General features: G+C 45.5%; 1 protein-coding gene across 1 annotated transcript in view; it reads right to left on the minus strand.

The window, feature by feature from the left end:
* Positions 1 to 15,917, minus strand: part of LOC138246925 (serine protease 27-like) — a 187,053-nt gene that overhangs the window by 51,156 nt on the left and 119,980 nt on the right. Inside the window, exons 4-5 of the mRNA XM_069201672.1 lie at positions 3,711 to 3,979; positions 509 to 678 (exon numbers count right to left, since the gene is read on the minus strand). Of these exons, the coding sequence (XP_069057773.1) occupies positions 509 to 678; positions 3,711 to 3,979 (439 nt within the window). The remainder of the gene's footprint in view (positions 1 to 508; positions 679 to 3,710; positions 3,980 to 15,917) is intronic.

The following is a 15,917-nucleotide window of genomic DNA, read 5'->3' on the forward strand; positions in this document are numbered from 1 at the left end:
CGGTGGCATACGACAACAACACATGCTATTTCCACACATGCCTTTACTAGGCATGCCTTTACAACGAAAAATCGTTGTTCAGGCATGTGTGGTTGCCGCATGCGTAGTTCCATCATACAACCCCACCAACCACACCTAACCTTAACATGCATACCTTATAGTGAAACCTACCTACTATCCCTAACCAGTGCCCAAAGCGCTACTCAGAAGGCTGTTGCTGTTGTTATTAAATGTCAGTGAGCAGAATACAAAGGTTATAGTCATGAATCATCCTTGGGCCTCTTTAAGACAATGACAGATACTCTGCCTCTTTCTCTCACTCCTGCAGGTACCAGCTTTCTCCCTCATTGACGATTTTTCCCTCCCTTTTCATTTGTGTGTTTTCCCTCTCTTGCACTCAGGAAATCTTTAATGAGGAAAAATAAGTGCTGGTCCACTAAATGAGGGCTGAAAGCCCCCACCTACAATCACCCGCTCAAACTAAGCACTGTTTATGACAGAAACTTACCGGACATGAGTTAGTGGCTCCTCTTTTAGGTCCAGTGCACATGGCGGTGTTTGGAATAATGGTGACATTTCTTCCAACAGGTATGAGCGTGTGGTATATGGCATCGCAGTTGTGGGCATCTATCAGGGGCAACTCAAATTCCTGAAGAGTCTGCTGATATGTCGAAGGCACTGTTGATGAAAAGACCGTATATATATGAAACCATTCATAAAACACAGAGCTCTTTTACCTCATACTTTGAAACTCACATGCAAATTGTTTTAAAAAACTACGATAAAAGTCACCCCAAATCCCCAAAATCACCGTATTGACAATGACATTTAGAACATAAATAATAGTTTGGGAAACAGGCAACAGATAATTCATAAACACATGATTACACATCTTGCATTATTAAAAAACACAGTGAACCCTGCCTTTCATAACTTTCTTCACTTGCATTATATTTCTCGCCAGTTACCAGGAGAAGGTGATCAATTACATTGTTCAAGACTATGAGGATGTTCTCAATACATCATGTGTCACTTTCAGATCCACCAAGAAGCAATGTTATTGCATGCTGTTCCCTTCCTGTGATGAGGTTTTGTGTAGGTATTCAATATGCTATGTATTCAGCATGATAGAGATTCCACATCAACTGAATATTAATAACAGTATGGGTCAATAGCAGATGTGGTCAAAGGGCTACGTTGCCTACCTGACATCTGCAGAGCTGAGTTCCACTCCTGCCTTTGGGCTTTTACCAATTCCCGTGTAATTCTGAGTACTTCTGGATACCCCTTGGCTTAAACTCCAGAGGGCATGTTTACAATCTTTTGATGCAGAACAGAACCACAAGCCTTCTTGCTGTACAGCCCTGCATCCAAAAAAGGGTAAGGAACACACTGTATGTGCAGGATAGGGTACATTCCTGTCCTTCTCCCCTGCACTGGCGCACAATGGGCTGTTGTGCGCCAATGCAGACACCCTGGTATCATGATGCAAGGGTGCCTGGGTTGTGAAGAATGATTGTTTTTTTGCAGCAAGGGACAATCTCCTGTACAAAAGCAATCATGAGAGGTGTTTTACTCTTTCTATATGTACTGCAAAATGCACCACACATAGAAAAAGGTAAAAACAAGGAGAAATAAAGATATTTCTCCTTGTTGAGCCTCCCTTGGAGAGGCATGGGCTTTTGATACATTCCCAGGTCTACAAATCCTTGTAAATCTGTGAATGCATCAAAATCCATAGCGTGGCAAGAAAACACATACTACAATACCCATGGAATGCCTGTTTGATGCAGAAAAAGACAACACAGCAAATGCACTGCATTGCCTTACTCCACATCTACAAGGCCATAAAAAGCCATGCAAAGTGGCTTTTAGGAGGCTTGAAGATATGAGCCTGTACTCTGCGCTGTTGGGGTGTAAAAAATGATGCACCAGTTGCGCAAGCCACTTGTAAATAAGGCACTCAGGGCCATATTTATTATTTGTTCATGCAACGCAACACAACAAGGCACCTTCCTGCACTGAGCTGCGTGAGAGAGAGAAGACAGGAATGCATCATATCTATGAAGATATGGTGCATTCCTGCTTGTTGCCTGTGCTTGCGCACATTTGGCTTCCTACAGCCAATACAGGCACACTTGCACCATGGTGCAACGGTGCCTGCATTATAGACAGGATTGTTTTTGTGCTGAAAGGGACAACTGCCTGCACAAAAACAATCCTATGAAGATATAAAGATATTTCTCCTCGTTATGCCTCCCCTGGGATGGTGTAGCAATTTGATGCATTTCCAGGTCTACCACTCATGGCAGAGCATGGGTGTTCCCACACATTCACACATGGATTATGAAGCATTCCCACATTTACCAATATTGGTAGACCTAGTGTTGAGTTAGAATGCTACACCTTCCCAGAGGAGACGTAATGAGAAATATGTTTATTTCTCCTTGTTTTTATCTCTTTCTACATGTGCTGAATTCTGAGGCACACATAGAAAGAAGAAAAAGTGTTAGAGGATTAGGGGCCGGATGTATGTCCGTCAGAGATTGCGGCTCACAATGTGCGAATCTGAGCGTTTTGCAAATTGCCAGTGGCAATCTCTGATGTACAACAGTGTCTGAGACACTATTTGCATATCACATAAGGGCTGGCAGGGTCCTGCCTCATTAATATTCATGAGGCAAGTCGCAATTTGCAACCCTTTGTGAATGGCCAGCGCTCTCAGGGATGATGGCCTGCTGCAGTAAGCAGACCACCATGTCTGACTGCTTTTTAAATAAATCCATTTTCTTTTTGAAATGCAACCTGTTATCCTTAAAGGAAAAAGGGTTGTGTTTCAAAAAGAAAACTGAAACATTTCAGTTTCATGTTTAAGAGTAGGCAGTGGTCCGTTGAACCACTGCCTCCTCTTGAAAAACATTTTTGCTACCAGTCACGAAGGGGAAGGGGTCACTTAGGGACCCCTTTCTGTTTGTGACTGGCTTACCTCCTACTTGAAGTAGGCAGTAAACTGTGATTGTTTTACAACTGCATTTCAGTCGCAAAACAATTGTACATCCACCTGTGGCTCGCTATTAGGAAGGTATGCCCTTGGCACACCCCTTCCTAATAGCGACTTGCAAATCCTATTTTTTGAGCCAGTAATAAGTTACAGACTAGCACAATAGGGTTTGTACATGCCAGTTACCATTTTAGCAGTCACAAATGGGGTGAATCTCCGTTTGTGACAGCTAAAAACAGAAGTACATCTGGCCCTTTGTTTTTGTGCAGAAAGGTGCCCCTTCATGGAGGAAAACAAGCCTGCCTGTAATAGAGGCACCCTTGCACCATAACCCAAATGTGCCTGTGCTGACCCAGCAGTCTATACACCAGCGCTGGCAGAGAGCAGGAATGCACCATATCTTGATAGATATGGTGCATTCCTGTTCTCTCCTTTTCATGCAGGTCAGCACTGCAAGGTGTCTTGCCGTATTGTGTTGCATGAAACAATGATAAATATGGCCCCTAATTTCTTCATTTATTTGAATCACCATAGGAATCAGCACACTTACTCTTTTGGAGAAGTTTATAAAAGTAAGATAAATTAACAAATTATTGTTAGGTTAAGATGACTAGTGGCTGAGAAAAAGTTACATTGCAATGATCTATGTGTTGCCATTTCAAACATTAGAAAGTATGTTCATCTCTGCCATTCTATAATGATATCTTACACGAAATTTGGAGGTTTCCCCATCCGGTGACCCAGCAATTCATTCCAGTTAGAAACTTGACAGCACCAGGCAGGCATATAGGAAGAATGGTATCTGTGTAGGTCATTGGTGTTTGAAGCTCCAACAGTGAGATGTCTCCCATTGATGCGTCTCCCCCTGAGTACTTTGGATTGGTGATGATCCTCGAAACCCTGGAAGTATCAGGTGAGGGACTCCAGTAGTAAAGCTCATTTGTTCCGAGGACAACGGTTATGGTGGATAGGCTGATGCTGAAATACAATGAGACATTCTCATTATAAGGTGGCTAGTACTGTACAATCACAAGGGTATCAACTATTCCCTTAAACATCCATGCATCTCTATGAAATATGTATCTTTTAACTTTTGAAGCATGAGCTATTTTTTGAACAGCAAAGAAGATATGTTTTTTTGTCAGTTTTATAGAGCGCAGACTCAACCCCATTGGAGTACTTTTACATGAGCACCAATTCTATTACACAACAACTGTTGTATGATGGAACCCTGCATGCATTTACTCCGCATGCCTATACAACACAGGCTCTACCATGACTGCGACTGGGGGACACTGGATTTTGGACTGTATGGCAACATTGCAGTTGCGGTAGAGACTGCTTTGTAAAGGGAGGTTGCTGTTCATTCTGTGGAGAAAAGAATGTTTCCCCAGAACAACACATTCATTTTTTTAGGCACAGAGGTAAAAACCTGGTCATCCAGTTCCAAATTCAGCAGCCATGGAAGTCAGTTCACTAAAATGTAAAGAGTAGTGGAAGTGACATCAAAGGTCATTTAACCTTTACTTTCACTCACACATATGCTTACGCATACACACATTCACACCTTTTCTCTCACATAAAAACACTTTCACCTGCATCCACGTGCACAACATACATCTAAAACCAATTTTGCTTACCTCAGCTGCCAGTTAGGGTCATATTCCAGCTCATTATACACCATTTTTGTATTACATTAATAGTGAATAATATATGTTACTAGCAGTATAATAAAAGAAAGCTGAGTGAAAACAAGAAATACGGAGCCTCAACTGATTTCCATAGGGACAAGCTGCCCTTGTTTTCCTGCCAATGATTTTGCCACCTCTGAGGCCAGGGGTTGTAAGGGCAGTGACATGGGTCACAAGGGGCAAAACAAGGGTCGCATCTGCAACCGCTAAATGATGTCTATATCGGCAGTTCTGGGTTAGTCACATCGACTGCTTTGCAGTTATCTGGACAACAGGAAATCATCTTTAAAAAGGGTAACCTTGAGGATTTATCAGCATACCGATGGTTTTCTGCAGATAATTAATTTATCATTCTGAACAGTTACTGAAGGAGGTCTCTAGGGTGAGCAGAAGGTGCTGTATATGGCTGCTTTGTAGAGTTTGTTCAGATAGATCACTTCCTCTTTGGTGCAAATTGAGGGAGCAGGGGTTAGACCAGAGCTTATTGTATTTAAATATAAAGTTGCACTTAAACAACTGGGCCCATATTACGTCAAGTGTGAGGTTTCCCTATTTGTGCCACTGTGAAACTTAAAATAGGAGCACGGGGAGCTAACAGGGAGAGTGCACCATTTTCAGTGAATACACAAACTTGTGCTGCCTGGAGGGCATGCATTCAAGTGAAATACAAGCTGGCTGCTTCAAAGCAGCTCCGTGTATCACAGTACAGGCAGCGGCTTGCCTGCACATTCAAGAGAGATTAGAGATCCCCTTGCAAAATGACTGCACCCTCCTGCAAGGGGTTGTCTGGAGGGTCCATTGTAACGCCTTTTGTTCCTCCAGAAGGTTGACATTAGGGGTGAACTGGCATTGTGCCAACTTTTTGTGGTGCATGTTCAGTGTGCCTCCTAAGGGTATGTTTGCCTCTGTGCCTACATCTGTAATCTGTAATAGGCCGAGAGTCAAAGTGATCCCCACATTTGCATTGGGCCATGCACCCATGCAAATGAGGAAATGTCCTCTGGAAACAGCACTGGCGCTACATGAGCACTAGAACTATCAGTATTACGGAAGGGCCGCACAAGTGTCTGCAGCCTATTCTGGAATGGTAAAGTGGTACAGGGTGCACAAAATGGGTGCACATGCCCGTTGCACCCAGGGCCACTTTCTGTCACACAGCTCCTGGTGTTGCATACAGCACACATCGAATGCCTCATGATCAGGAAAGGAGGAAGTGTGTAACAGGTTTAGGCATGAATGCTTATCTGTCTTGCTGCTGTTTAGTTAGTCTGTAAGATGTACCACTTTGTCTGCTTCACAATAAAGGCTGCTGGTCTCAAAATACCAGTTATTTTAACTGGAGCTGACACACCCATCAGTGGTTTCGTGAAAGTGGGTCTGAAGCATTTAGCAAGTGAAAATCATTTTTATTGAATAACTTCAATTTGAAAATCATGTAATTGGAATTAAATGAAAAATCTGAGCTTTTTAAGCTGATTGGACAACTCATCAAAGAAAACTCTGGGCCAGATTGAAGAAAATTCTACCCCTTTGCACCGTCCTAACGTCACCATGTGCGCATTGTATCTAAAATACAACACACCATGGCTGTAGTTAGGGAACTAGCATCACACTTTTTTGTGCTAGTTCGCAGGATTAGCCTAAACAATTTGGACACTAGTCCTCAAAGCCCAATTGAGGCCACTGTAAATAATGGTGTGCCCCTTTAACACTTCCTCTGATCAGGTGTCAAAAGTACTGAAAAAAATGGCACAAAGAAATCTCTTAGATTTATTTTGGCCCCCTAACAGGGGAACGCTCCCTATGCATACATTATGCCTGGCACAGGCATAATGTAGTGCAGTGGGTTACATAGTGGTGCAATGCATGCATTGCGCCACTTAGTAATTTTGGTGTGGCGAATTTGGCCTCATTGGGCCAAATTAGCATTAAAAAAATGGCGATAATGTTGTGTTTCCCTAATTTAGTTATACTTAAATCAAAATCTATGACTTCATTGTAATTCCATTTTTTGCTCTTCTATAGCAATTGAATAATTGATATCCTATTTGAATATTTAAGTTTGACTGTTTGGGCACTTCATCTTACAAACCTTTTATCACTTATAAATACCTTCCCTGTTTCAGAATTACTTTTTAAGTTGAAACCTAAAGTATGCCAACTCTTTCCATCTATAATCTGTTTTTAACAGAAGCCTGAATTAAATATTGAAGTGGAAGAATTACCAGTTTATCCCTGAAAACAAATGTTCTGTGCAGTCTGCCAGCAATGTCCAAAACCAATAATGGCAAATGTGATATTTTTGTAAAAAAGACAAGGTCTGTTGCTTTTGTTATTCAGATGGTAACATTTTCAAACGGTCTGACTAGAAAGCCCCATATAAGTCAATTTATTATACAATTTAAATGGGCAACTCAGGCATGGAAGTCCCCCATCGACTCTTCCTCCTGGGTAGAATCCACCTGGTCCTTCCTGGTCCCAGACAGCGCCATTTTCCACTAACCGCGAGCTTTGCATGTGCCAAGGCTTGTTGGTGGGCTCCAGTGATGCAAACCAGACTGCAATCCTCCATCCGGAGTGGGACATCACCTGCACCAACTAGGAACCCAAATCCATCTTCTTGGGTGCAATACTGACTGTTCTTCTTCACCAGTGGTTCTTCTTTTGCACCTTCATACGGGTTAGCAGGGGCTCCTGTTCTCCCTGGATTCTTCTGTGCTTCTTGGAATTGGTCCCCTTCTTCCACAGGTCTTCAGGTCCAGGAGTCCACTGTTAGTGTCTTGCAGTCTCTTCTGGTTCTTGCATAATCTTCTTTCTCGTGACTGTGTGTGTTCTGTGAAAGTTACTGTGTTTTACTCCTTCTTTCCTGGGCACTGGGGTGGGTTCTGGTATTTGCCTTTGGTGTTTTCTAGTACTCCCAGGTCCCCTCTACACACTACGCTTGTCTAGGTGGGAAACCAACATTCTCATTCCACTTTCTTAGCATATGGTTTGAGTTCCCCCTAGGCCAATTTCTAACTATTGTGCTTTTCACTAATTCTAACTCTAATTTTTGCACTGTTTTCTAACTGTGTTATGCCTATTTCTGCAAGCTAGTGTATATAATTTGTGTATTACTTACCTCCTAAAGGAATATAGTCTCTATGGTATTTTTGGTAGTTGTGTCACCAAAATAAAGTACCTTTATGTTTGTAACGTTGAGTATTTTCTTTCGTGTGAGAGAACTGTGAGGCTACAGTGGTATTGCATGCCTCCTAGAAAAGCCTTGGCTGCTCAGCTACAGCTTCCTCTATAGAGCCTGGGTTCTAGACACTGCCTACATTTTACTAATAAGGGATAACTGGACCTGGAATTAGGTGTAAGTACCATAGGTACCCACTACAAACCAGGCCAACCTCCTACAAATAGTATGGCTATCTCTACAGAAATTAAGCTAATTTTTTGTGATAAGGCAAGAGAGTGTAAAATGGCACTAGGTGCTACTGGAAGTGATTGGAAGGATGAAAGAAGGTGATTATGGTGATTAAAGTAGAGCGCTCCTAGGAACAGGAGGGTATTAATAAATACAGTCAGCTAGGGTGCTGAAATAAACTGAGGATGCCAGTCAATTGATGCAAAGCCACATTGGGATGTGAGGCCTAGAAGACTCAATAGAACTATGATATCAGAAGTGAAGGTATTTTTCCTCAATTTTAAATAGTTCAGCTCATCCTCTGGCAATCTCAAGCACTACTGTTTTGGAGGAAATTGTGAAATATTTAGTGTCAGGGTCAGTGTCAGGAAAAATGGACATAGCCTTCCTTGCTGTCAAGCAATTTGGATGTTGTGTGCAACATGTAAGAGAATAAAAAGGGAAGTGGGGTGGAGGGGAGAGTGACGCTGATATGAAGGAGGGGGAGTAGAGCGGCAGAGGGATAGCATCTCACTCAAGCATTTTAACTTTGATTTCCCGAGTGTTGATGGGGACCGCTATGCAGAGTTCACACACAAGTGCTCTTGTTAGTGGGATATCAGACTAGCACCAGCAGCATCAGTCACAAGGAGCTCCAATTCCTCCTCACTCTTTGCTGAAAATTTCAGCTGATAAATGCAATGAAACTATCCAGGAGGCAACCAGCATGAAATGGAGAATAACTCATCGACATTGCTGTAGTAACTTGTATGTGTCTGGTTAATCCTAATGAAGATACCATAATTTAGCATGCCATGATTACTTACACATGCTCCCTGTATGGTAACTCCCAGTGCGGAATTACAGCCTGAGTAAGCCTATCAGAGATGTAATGAGAGAATTGCAAGGAGAACCACTTAAACATGAATCTCATGTGCATCCACTGCCTGTGAAAAAGAAATGAAGTCAAAGTACTCAAATGTTCTTCTTTTAAACCCCTTTATGTATGCCCATCCAAAAGAATGGAGGTGGATCAGTTCACCAAAGTGAATGTCTTTCCTTAGGCAGGGGTGACTAATTTATCATCAAGTTAAATTATATATATTTACATTGTACTGGCTGTATAGTCTGTATAAATTGTATAGTTAAAGTCCTGAAGTGTTCATTTATATATTGTAATAGTTGTTTATGTTTAGTAAGGTTAAAGTTTTAATCTGTACTGGGTAATATTAATAATTTGGTAAATGTATTTTAGCCTCCAAAATGCGCTCAAGCTGGTAACCATATTTACTCTTCTAGTTCTTTGCTCTTTCCTGGGTTGTATTTGTACAGCAATAGACAGTTTCCATGCCTCTAAAAAGGAGCATGGCTGCTGATCACGTAATCAGCTTCGATTTTAACACCTTTGGAAGACCTTTACTGATTAGACAGATAATGTGGATTGAGCATGTTACCCTGTGTCTTAATGGTAATTCTCTGATTAATCCCTCCTTTTTCTCGTGTGCATACACACAGCACCTCACTGCCCCTTCCACTCTGTTGGTGTTGTGTAGCTGCCTATATCTTTTAGTTCCCCGCCTCTCGCCCCCATTGGCCCGCATATAATGCACACCATGCAGGTAGATCCTTGTCTCTTTCTCCTGCTACTAACATAATAGAAAATATAATACACACCACAGGACCAGCAGAAAAAATATCACTGCAAGCTAATTACAATTATATTTGATGTGTCTGTCCCTCACATCGTCCTACATCATTATACAAGGAGCTGAGGCACAGGACAGGATAACAGCACCTCTCTGTTCACTCATGCACAACACCAAAAGACTTCCTACATAGGACCACGACAATGGAACACGCTGCCAACCACGCACCCCCACATAGTGTAGTGTGCTACCTGTCTGAAAAAACTCTTTGGCACCCCATATAGGGGTATGAAGTAAATGCTACAGAACAAGACGAGGAGCAGATGGATATACTTTTATCAGAAACAATTAATGAATTAATGTTGATGTACAGATAAAGTACTTGACGGCTAACTACAGCCAGGCCAGAATGGGAAAAGCAGTTTTGAAAATGGGAGAGTTCCTTGTGGGGTGCCCATGAGTAATTTCCATTTTGCAATGGAACTATTTAAAGTCACGAATCCTGGCAGAATACCATGGCCTTCTTTATGACATTGGCGGTAAATCCCACTTACCGCCACGCTGACGGCTGCCAACTTACCGCCGCCGCAGCAGATATCCGTTCAGCATATTATGACACACACACACAAATCTGTCAGAATTCAGCCACATACACAAATCCGCCCGATGAAAGGTCAGTGAAAAAGTGGCTGCATCAAAACCCACACCATTACACCAACAGAACAACGCCCACCACAATATGGCCCACAAATCACCACGGCGGACATTCAATGGCGGTAAACCATTGGCGATACATACCACTGCGCTGACAATTGACACCCACATACAAAACAATACTACATTGGACAATTCAAACAAAACACACCTGACACCCATTCACTCACCACACCCGCACATCCACACAACTATAAAACACACACCCACATTACTCACAACCCTCTATGATTACAAACCATTGGCAGCAGAGAGACACCAAGACCATTAATACAACTAGAGCCACACACTATTCACACCTATACACCACTCACGCACTCCACATAACACACCCCAACACATTACCCAACAAACCCTCACCAACAAACCTCACACAACACCCATGGTACCACAAAGACACCCCCGTTTCACAGAGGAGGAGTTAAGGGTCATGGTGGAGGAAATTGTCAGGGTACAGCCACAGCTATTTGGAGCACAGAGCACAGGTGCAGCAGGTATCTATAGCTAGGAATATGGAGCTATGGCGGAGAATCGTGGACAGGGTCAACGCCGTGGGACAGCACCCAAGAACTAGGGATGACATCAGGAGGAGGTGGAACGACCTATGGGGGAAGGTACGTTCCATAGCAGCAAGACACCAGCTCACTATCCAGAGGACTGGTGTTGGACCCCCACCTCCTTCCCCACAACTCACAGCATGGGAGGAGCAAGTTTTGGCAATACTGCATCTAGAGGGCCTGGCCGAAGTCGGAGGAGGACTGGACTCTTGTAAGTCAACTCTCAACTACTATCACCCCCCCACCTGCATGCCATCACATACCCTCACCCCATCACTCCACTACATCTCACACACCCCACCATCACAACCTACTCCTCCCAATGCCGAGCCCTGCATGCTGTATCAATGCATGGACACCCCTCACAGCCCTGCATGTGCACTCATCACTGAAGCATGCACACCATAGAGAATTAACTATCCCACCATACTATAACAGACACATGTGAATGATGGCAGGGCAAATCCAACCATAGCGGGGAAGCCACGGATGTACAATATGTCAGACACACAAACCATAACACATCATTTACATCCCCACATGTACCCCAGCCAATGTCAGCGGAGAGGAGGTGCCAGCACTATCCAGTAACCCAACAGAAGAGGCCCACAGTGATGACAGCAGCTCTGGTCTTTAGGATCTGGATGACCTACCTGGCCCATCAGGGACCACTGGACAGCCGGTTACCCAGGCCCAGTCACACACCACCACAGAGCCTCCCCCATCAGGAAACACCACCACAGCACCCACCCGGCGTACCAATACCTCTGTCCCCAGGACACGTCAATCAGCTGTGTGTCCACCTCTACAGGGACCCCAGGGCACACCTCATCCTCAAGACAATCAGGGACCTGGGGTCAATGGCAGTGGGCACACGGTTCAGGGGACAGAGGCACAGGCCACCAGGGGCACTGGGAGGACTGCTGTGTGCCAGGGAGAGGACAGGCCCAGGGAACCAACTCTCCTGGAGGCGCTCGCCAAGATCCTGGGAGCCTATCAACATACCCAGGACACGAAGGGCCAGATCCTGGATAATGTGCAGGAGAACAGGTGGCTGCAAGAGGGACAGTAACCAGGGATCAGGGAGGACTTGCAGGCCATAAACAATACCCGGAGCTCCTGTTCCTATGTCCCCTTGGACAATGCACCTGTGCTACAAACAGACTGGAACAATACCCTGGATGTTCCTCCATCATCACCCCTTCCCACTGCACTTGCTCATCGATATATTTGCTCTTCAATAAACACCCTTTAATAAAAATCAGTTTGGAATATGTCATGTATATCAAATATGTATTCATTGATACAGGTACATACATTTCAAATCAATTGTAGAGAAAATGAGCATTGACTAATGACCTGTAGCTGGCTATAATGATCACACCAGGAGTATTTATCAAATCACAAATATCTGCAAAATGAATTGCCAGAGGGAATAGTAAGTGAGCATAAAAGTGGAAAATATCAGCATGCTATTGCAAGACAAATTACAACCAAAGTCGTTGAAATGTAAAGTAATTCTGTCCTGCCTGTGTGTCACTGGAAGTATTATCCGATCACATATGTTCTGTTGTCCTCATCCTCTGCCTCCTCATCCTCACTGTCCACAGGGTTTACTGCTGCCACACGGGCATCTCCAGCCTCCTCCTCCTGGAGGAACGGGACATGGTGTCTGAGGGCCAGGTTATGCAACATGCAGCATGTCACCACTATCTGGCAGACTTCTTTGGTGAGTAGCACAGGGATCCAGCTGTTGGATGGAGCCACCGGATCCTGGCCTTTCCAGAGGCCAAAGGCTCTCTCAATAATCCTTCTTGTTCACCCACGTGACTCAGTATAACATTCTTCTGTCCTTGTCCTGGCATTCCTCAAAGGGGTCAGCAGCCATGATAGGTTTGGGTAAACAGAGTCACCTGCAAATATTTAGGGACAACATTTAGCCACACACTATCCTATATGCCCCACACCATACCCATACACCACCATATACTGAGTGGGAACCAGGGATCACCTATTAGCCACACCCTGTGCCACTGTAGTTGGCCCCTCACATTCGGGATGCTGCTATTCCTCAGGACAAAGGTGTCATTCACCGAGCCAAGATACTTAGCATTGACGTGGGAGATGTAATGGTCCGCCAAGCACACCATCGGAACATTCATGGAGTGGAAACTCTTACGATTCCTGAACACCTGCTAATTCTGCCGGGGGGGCGGGTGCAATATGTGTACCATCAATTGCCCCAATTATGTTGGTGATATGACCCATTGCTTAAAACTCGGTCTTCAAGGTGGCCAAATACTCAGCCTGGGGAAATGCAATGTAGCTGCACATGTGTTTTATCAGGGCAGACAAAACTCTTGTCATTAAGTTTGAGAACATTGGCTGTCACTTTCCTGCTGCCAAGCCCACTGTCACTTGGAAAGAACCAGTTGCCAGGAAATGGGGTAAGATAGCACAAGAGTGGGGATCCCAGTGGGGTGACAGATAGCAGATATCAGGTCAGGTTCCAACTGGGCACACAGCTCTGTGATTGTGGCCCTGTCAGGCCTATGGGTAAGGATAATGTGCCTGTCCTCCAGTGTTGCCAAGTCCACCAGGGGTCTGTACACGGGTGTATGTCTCCATCTCCTATTCATCCGCAGCGGTAGAAATCTAAGGGACCAGTGAGGAGCCAGTCACAAACTGAACATGGAGCTACAACAGTAGTTTGCATCCAGTAAACATGTAATGGGTCAGTGTTATTTGTCTAGTATGTGCTAATTTCTCTTGTGATGCAGCATTATTTCAGGGCCTGCCCCCCTGAAATGGCGCCTACCTGTCCTGTGTGGAGGGACAGGTGGAAGTGAGGTAATTCCATTGCGGGAGGCGATCGGAAACCACTGTGCAGCTCCTCATTGGTTAACATTGGGCCCTATGGGGTACAGTGGCCAATGGTGATCTACTCCAGCGGTGACGGTATGCACTGCCACTGACGTGACCGCCATTTTTTATCATATTCCTCACTTGCTACCTGACCTTTCATAGGAGACGACCTACACTGCATGTGCTGCTGTGACCTGTGTCTGAAACCTACCATGGCCCGTGTGACTGGGGAAAGGGCCCCAGCCTTCACTTCAGAAGAGTTGGAGACACTGGTGGATGTGGTCCTACCCCAGTATGGACTGCTAAATGGGCCTCCAGACAAACAGGTGCGTACACTGTAGGCCGATGCATGTGGCATGAATGCATGGAGTTGTGTGTGTGAAGGCCTTGTGTAAGGGGGGGGGTGGATGTCCACTCGGCGGCTTACAGGTTGTGTGCTGGGCCATGTGTGCGGAATTGGTGATGAGACTGGGTATGGTGGGCCATATAACAGGCAGAACTGTTTGTCTAATGGCATTTTCCTGTGTGTATTGCCTTTGCAGGTCAGCACCCATCAAAAGAAGGCTATATGGCGTGCCATTACCAAGGAGGTGCGGATCCTGGGGGTCAATGGCAGGCGGAGCACCTACTGTCGCAAACGGTGGGAGGACCTGAGACGCTGGGCACGGAAGATAGTTGAGGCTCAGCTGGGGATGGCTTCCCAATGAGGAAGGGGTGCCCGTCAAACCCCCCCTGATGGCCTGCATATTGGCGGTGGCCTCTCCGGAGCTGGATGGGCACTTGAGGGAATCACAGCAGCCACAAGGGGGTGAGTACACTGGCCATTTTTGAAGGAAACGGCTGGAGAGGTGGTATCCGGGTGGTGGCTGTGTGCTAGTGGGTGCCCTTAGGCCAGGCCTGACATTGCAGCTTAGGTCCCTTGGTGGCTAGGGTTCTGAAGGGATAATCCTGCTACATAGCTCGTAGGCATCCACTACTGGTCAGGTCTGCATGGGTCCCAGGTGTGCTGCATTTGGTGTTTTGTGCCCCTCCCCATGCCTTGGTGGCTAGCAAAATCATTGGTAGTGCAAGGCATAGTGCATAGGCCTATTCCCTGTGTGTGAGGGTGATGTGTACGCCAACGGTGGTGTTGGTGCAGCCATTGCCCAGTGTATCCTTTGTCTCATCCCCCCTTTCTTGTTTTGTCATCCCGTCATTATGTGCATTAGCATCATCTGGCGGAGGAGCAGAGGCACCGGCGACGGAGGGAGCTGCATCCTACAGGACTCAGGAGGTGGACTCCACCGACGGTGAGGGCACCAGTAGAACGGAGGGCGAGGGGAGCACCATGGCTGAGACTGGAGGGGACAATTCAGACACAGATACCTCCTCCGATGGAAGCTCCTTGGTGGTAGTGAACACTTCTGTGACCACCCCAGCTACAGGTACAGCCCCCACCCCCGTACCAGTACCACCCTCCCAGTAGCCCCTCATCAAGTTGCCCATGCCTGCTCACCCAAGAGGGTGGGTATCTCCTTCGCCCCAGGAACCTCAGGCCTGCCCCAGTTAGCCCTGCTGTCCTGAGTGAGGAGGCTATTGACCTCCTGAGATCCATCTCTTTAGGGCAAAGAACCATTGTGAATGCCATCCAGGAGCTGGTAGCCCAGATGCAACAATCTAATGCATTCCTGGAGGGCATTCACACTGGATTGGCGGCCCAACAGAGAACGATTCAGGCTCTGGCTTCCTCTCTCATGGCAGCCATTGTCCCTGTTTCTACCCTGTCCCCTCCAACTTCCACTGCCCAGTCCCATTCCCCTCAACCCCAGCCTATCCCAGGCACACATACAGAGGAGCATGCACACAAGACAATAACCAAGAGTGTCACAGGCAAATACAAGCACCACACTTCATCCCACAGGCACTCACACAAAGACCATCCAATTGCAAACACAACAACATCCACTATTTTCTACATCTCCCCCACCTCCCTCCCAGCCACATCCACACTCACACCTGCGTGCACTACATCATCATCCACTACCAGCATCATCACCACACCAAGCAGAACAT

This window comes from Pleurodeles waltl, chromosome 7, assembly GCF_031143425.1.
Source record: "Pleurodeles waltl isolate 20211129_DDA chromosome 7, aPleWal1.hap1.20221129, whole genome shotgun sequence".
NCBI classification, from domain to species: Eukaryota; Metazoa; Chordata; class Amphibia; order Caudata; family Salamandridae; genus Pleurodeles; species Pleurodeles waltl.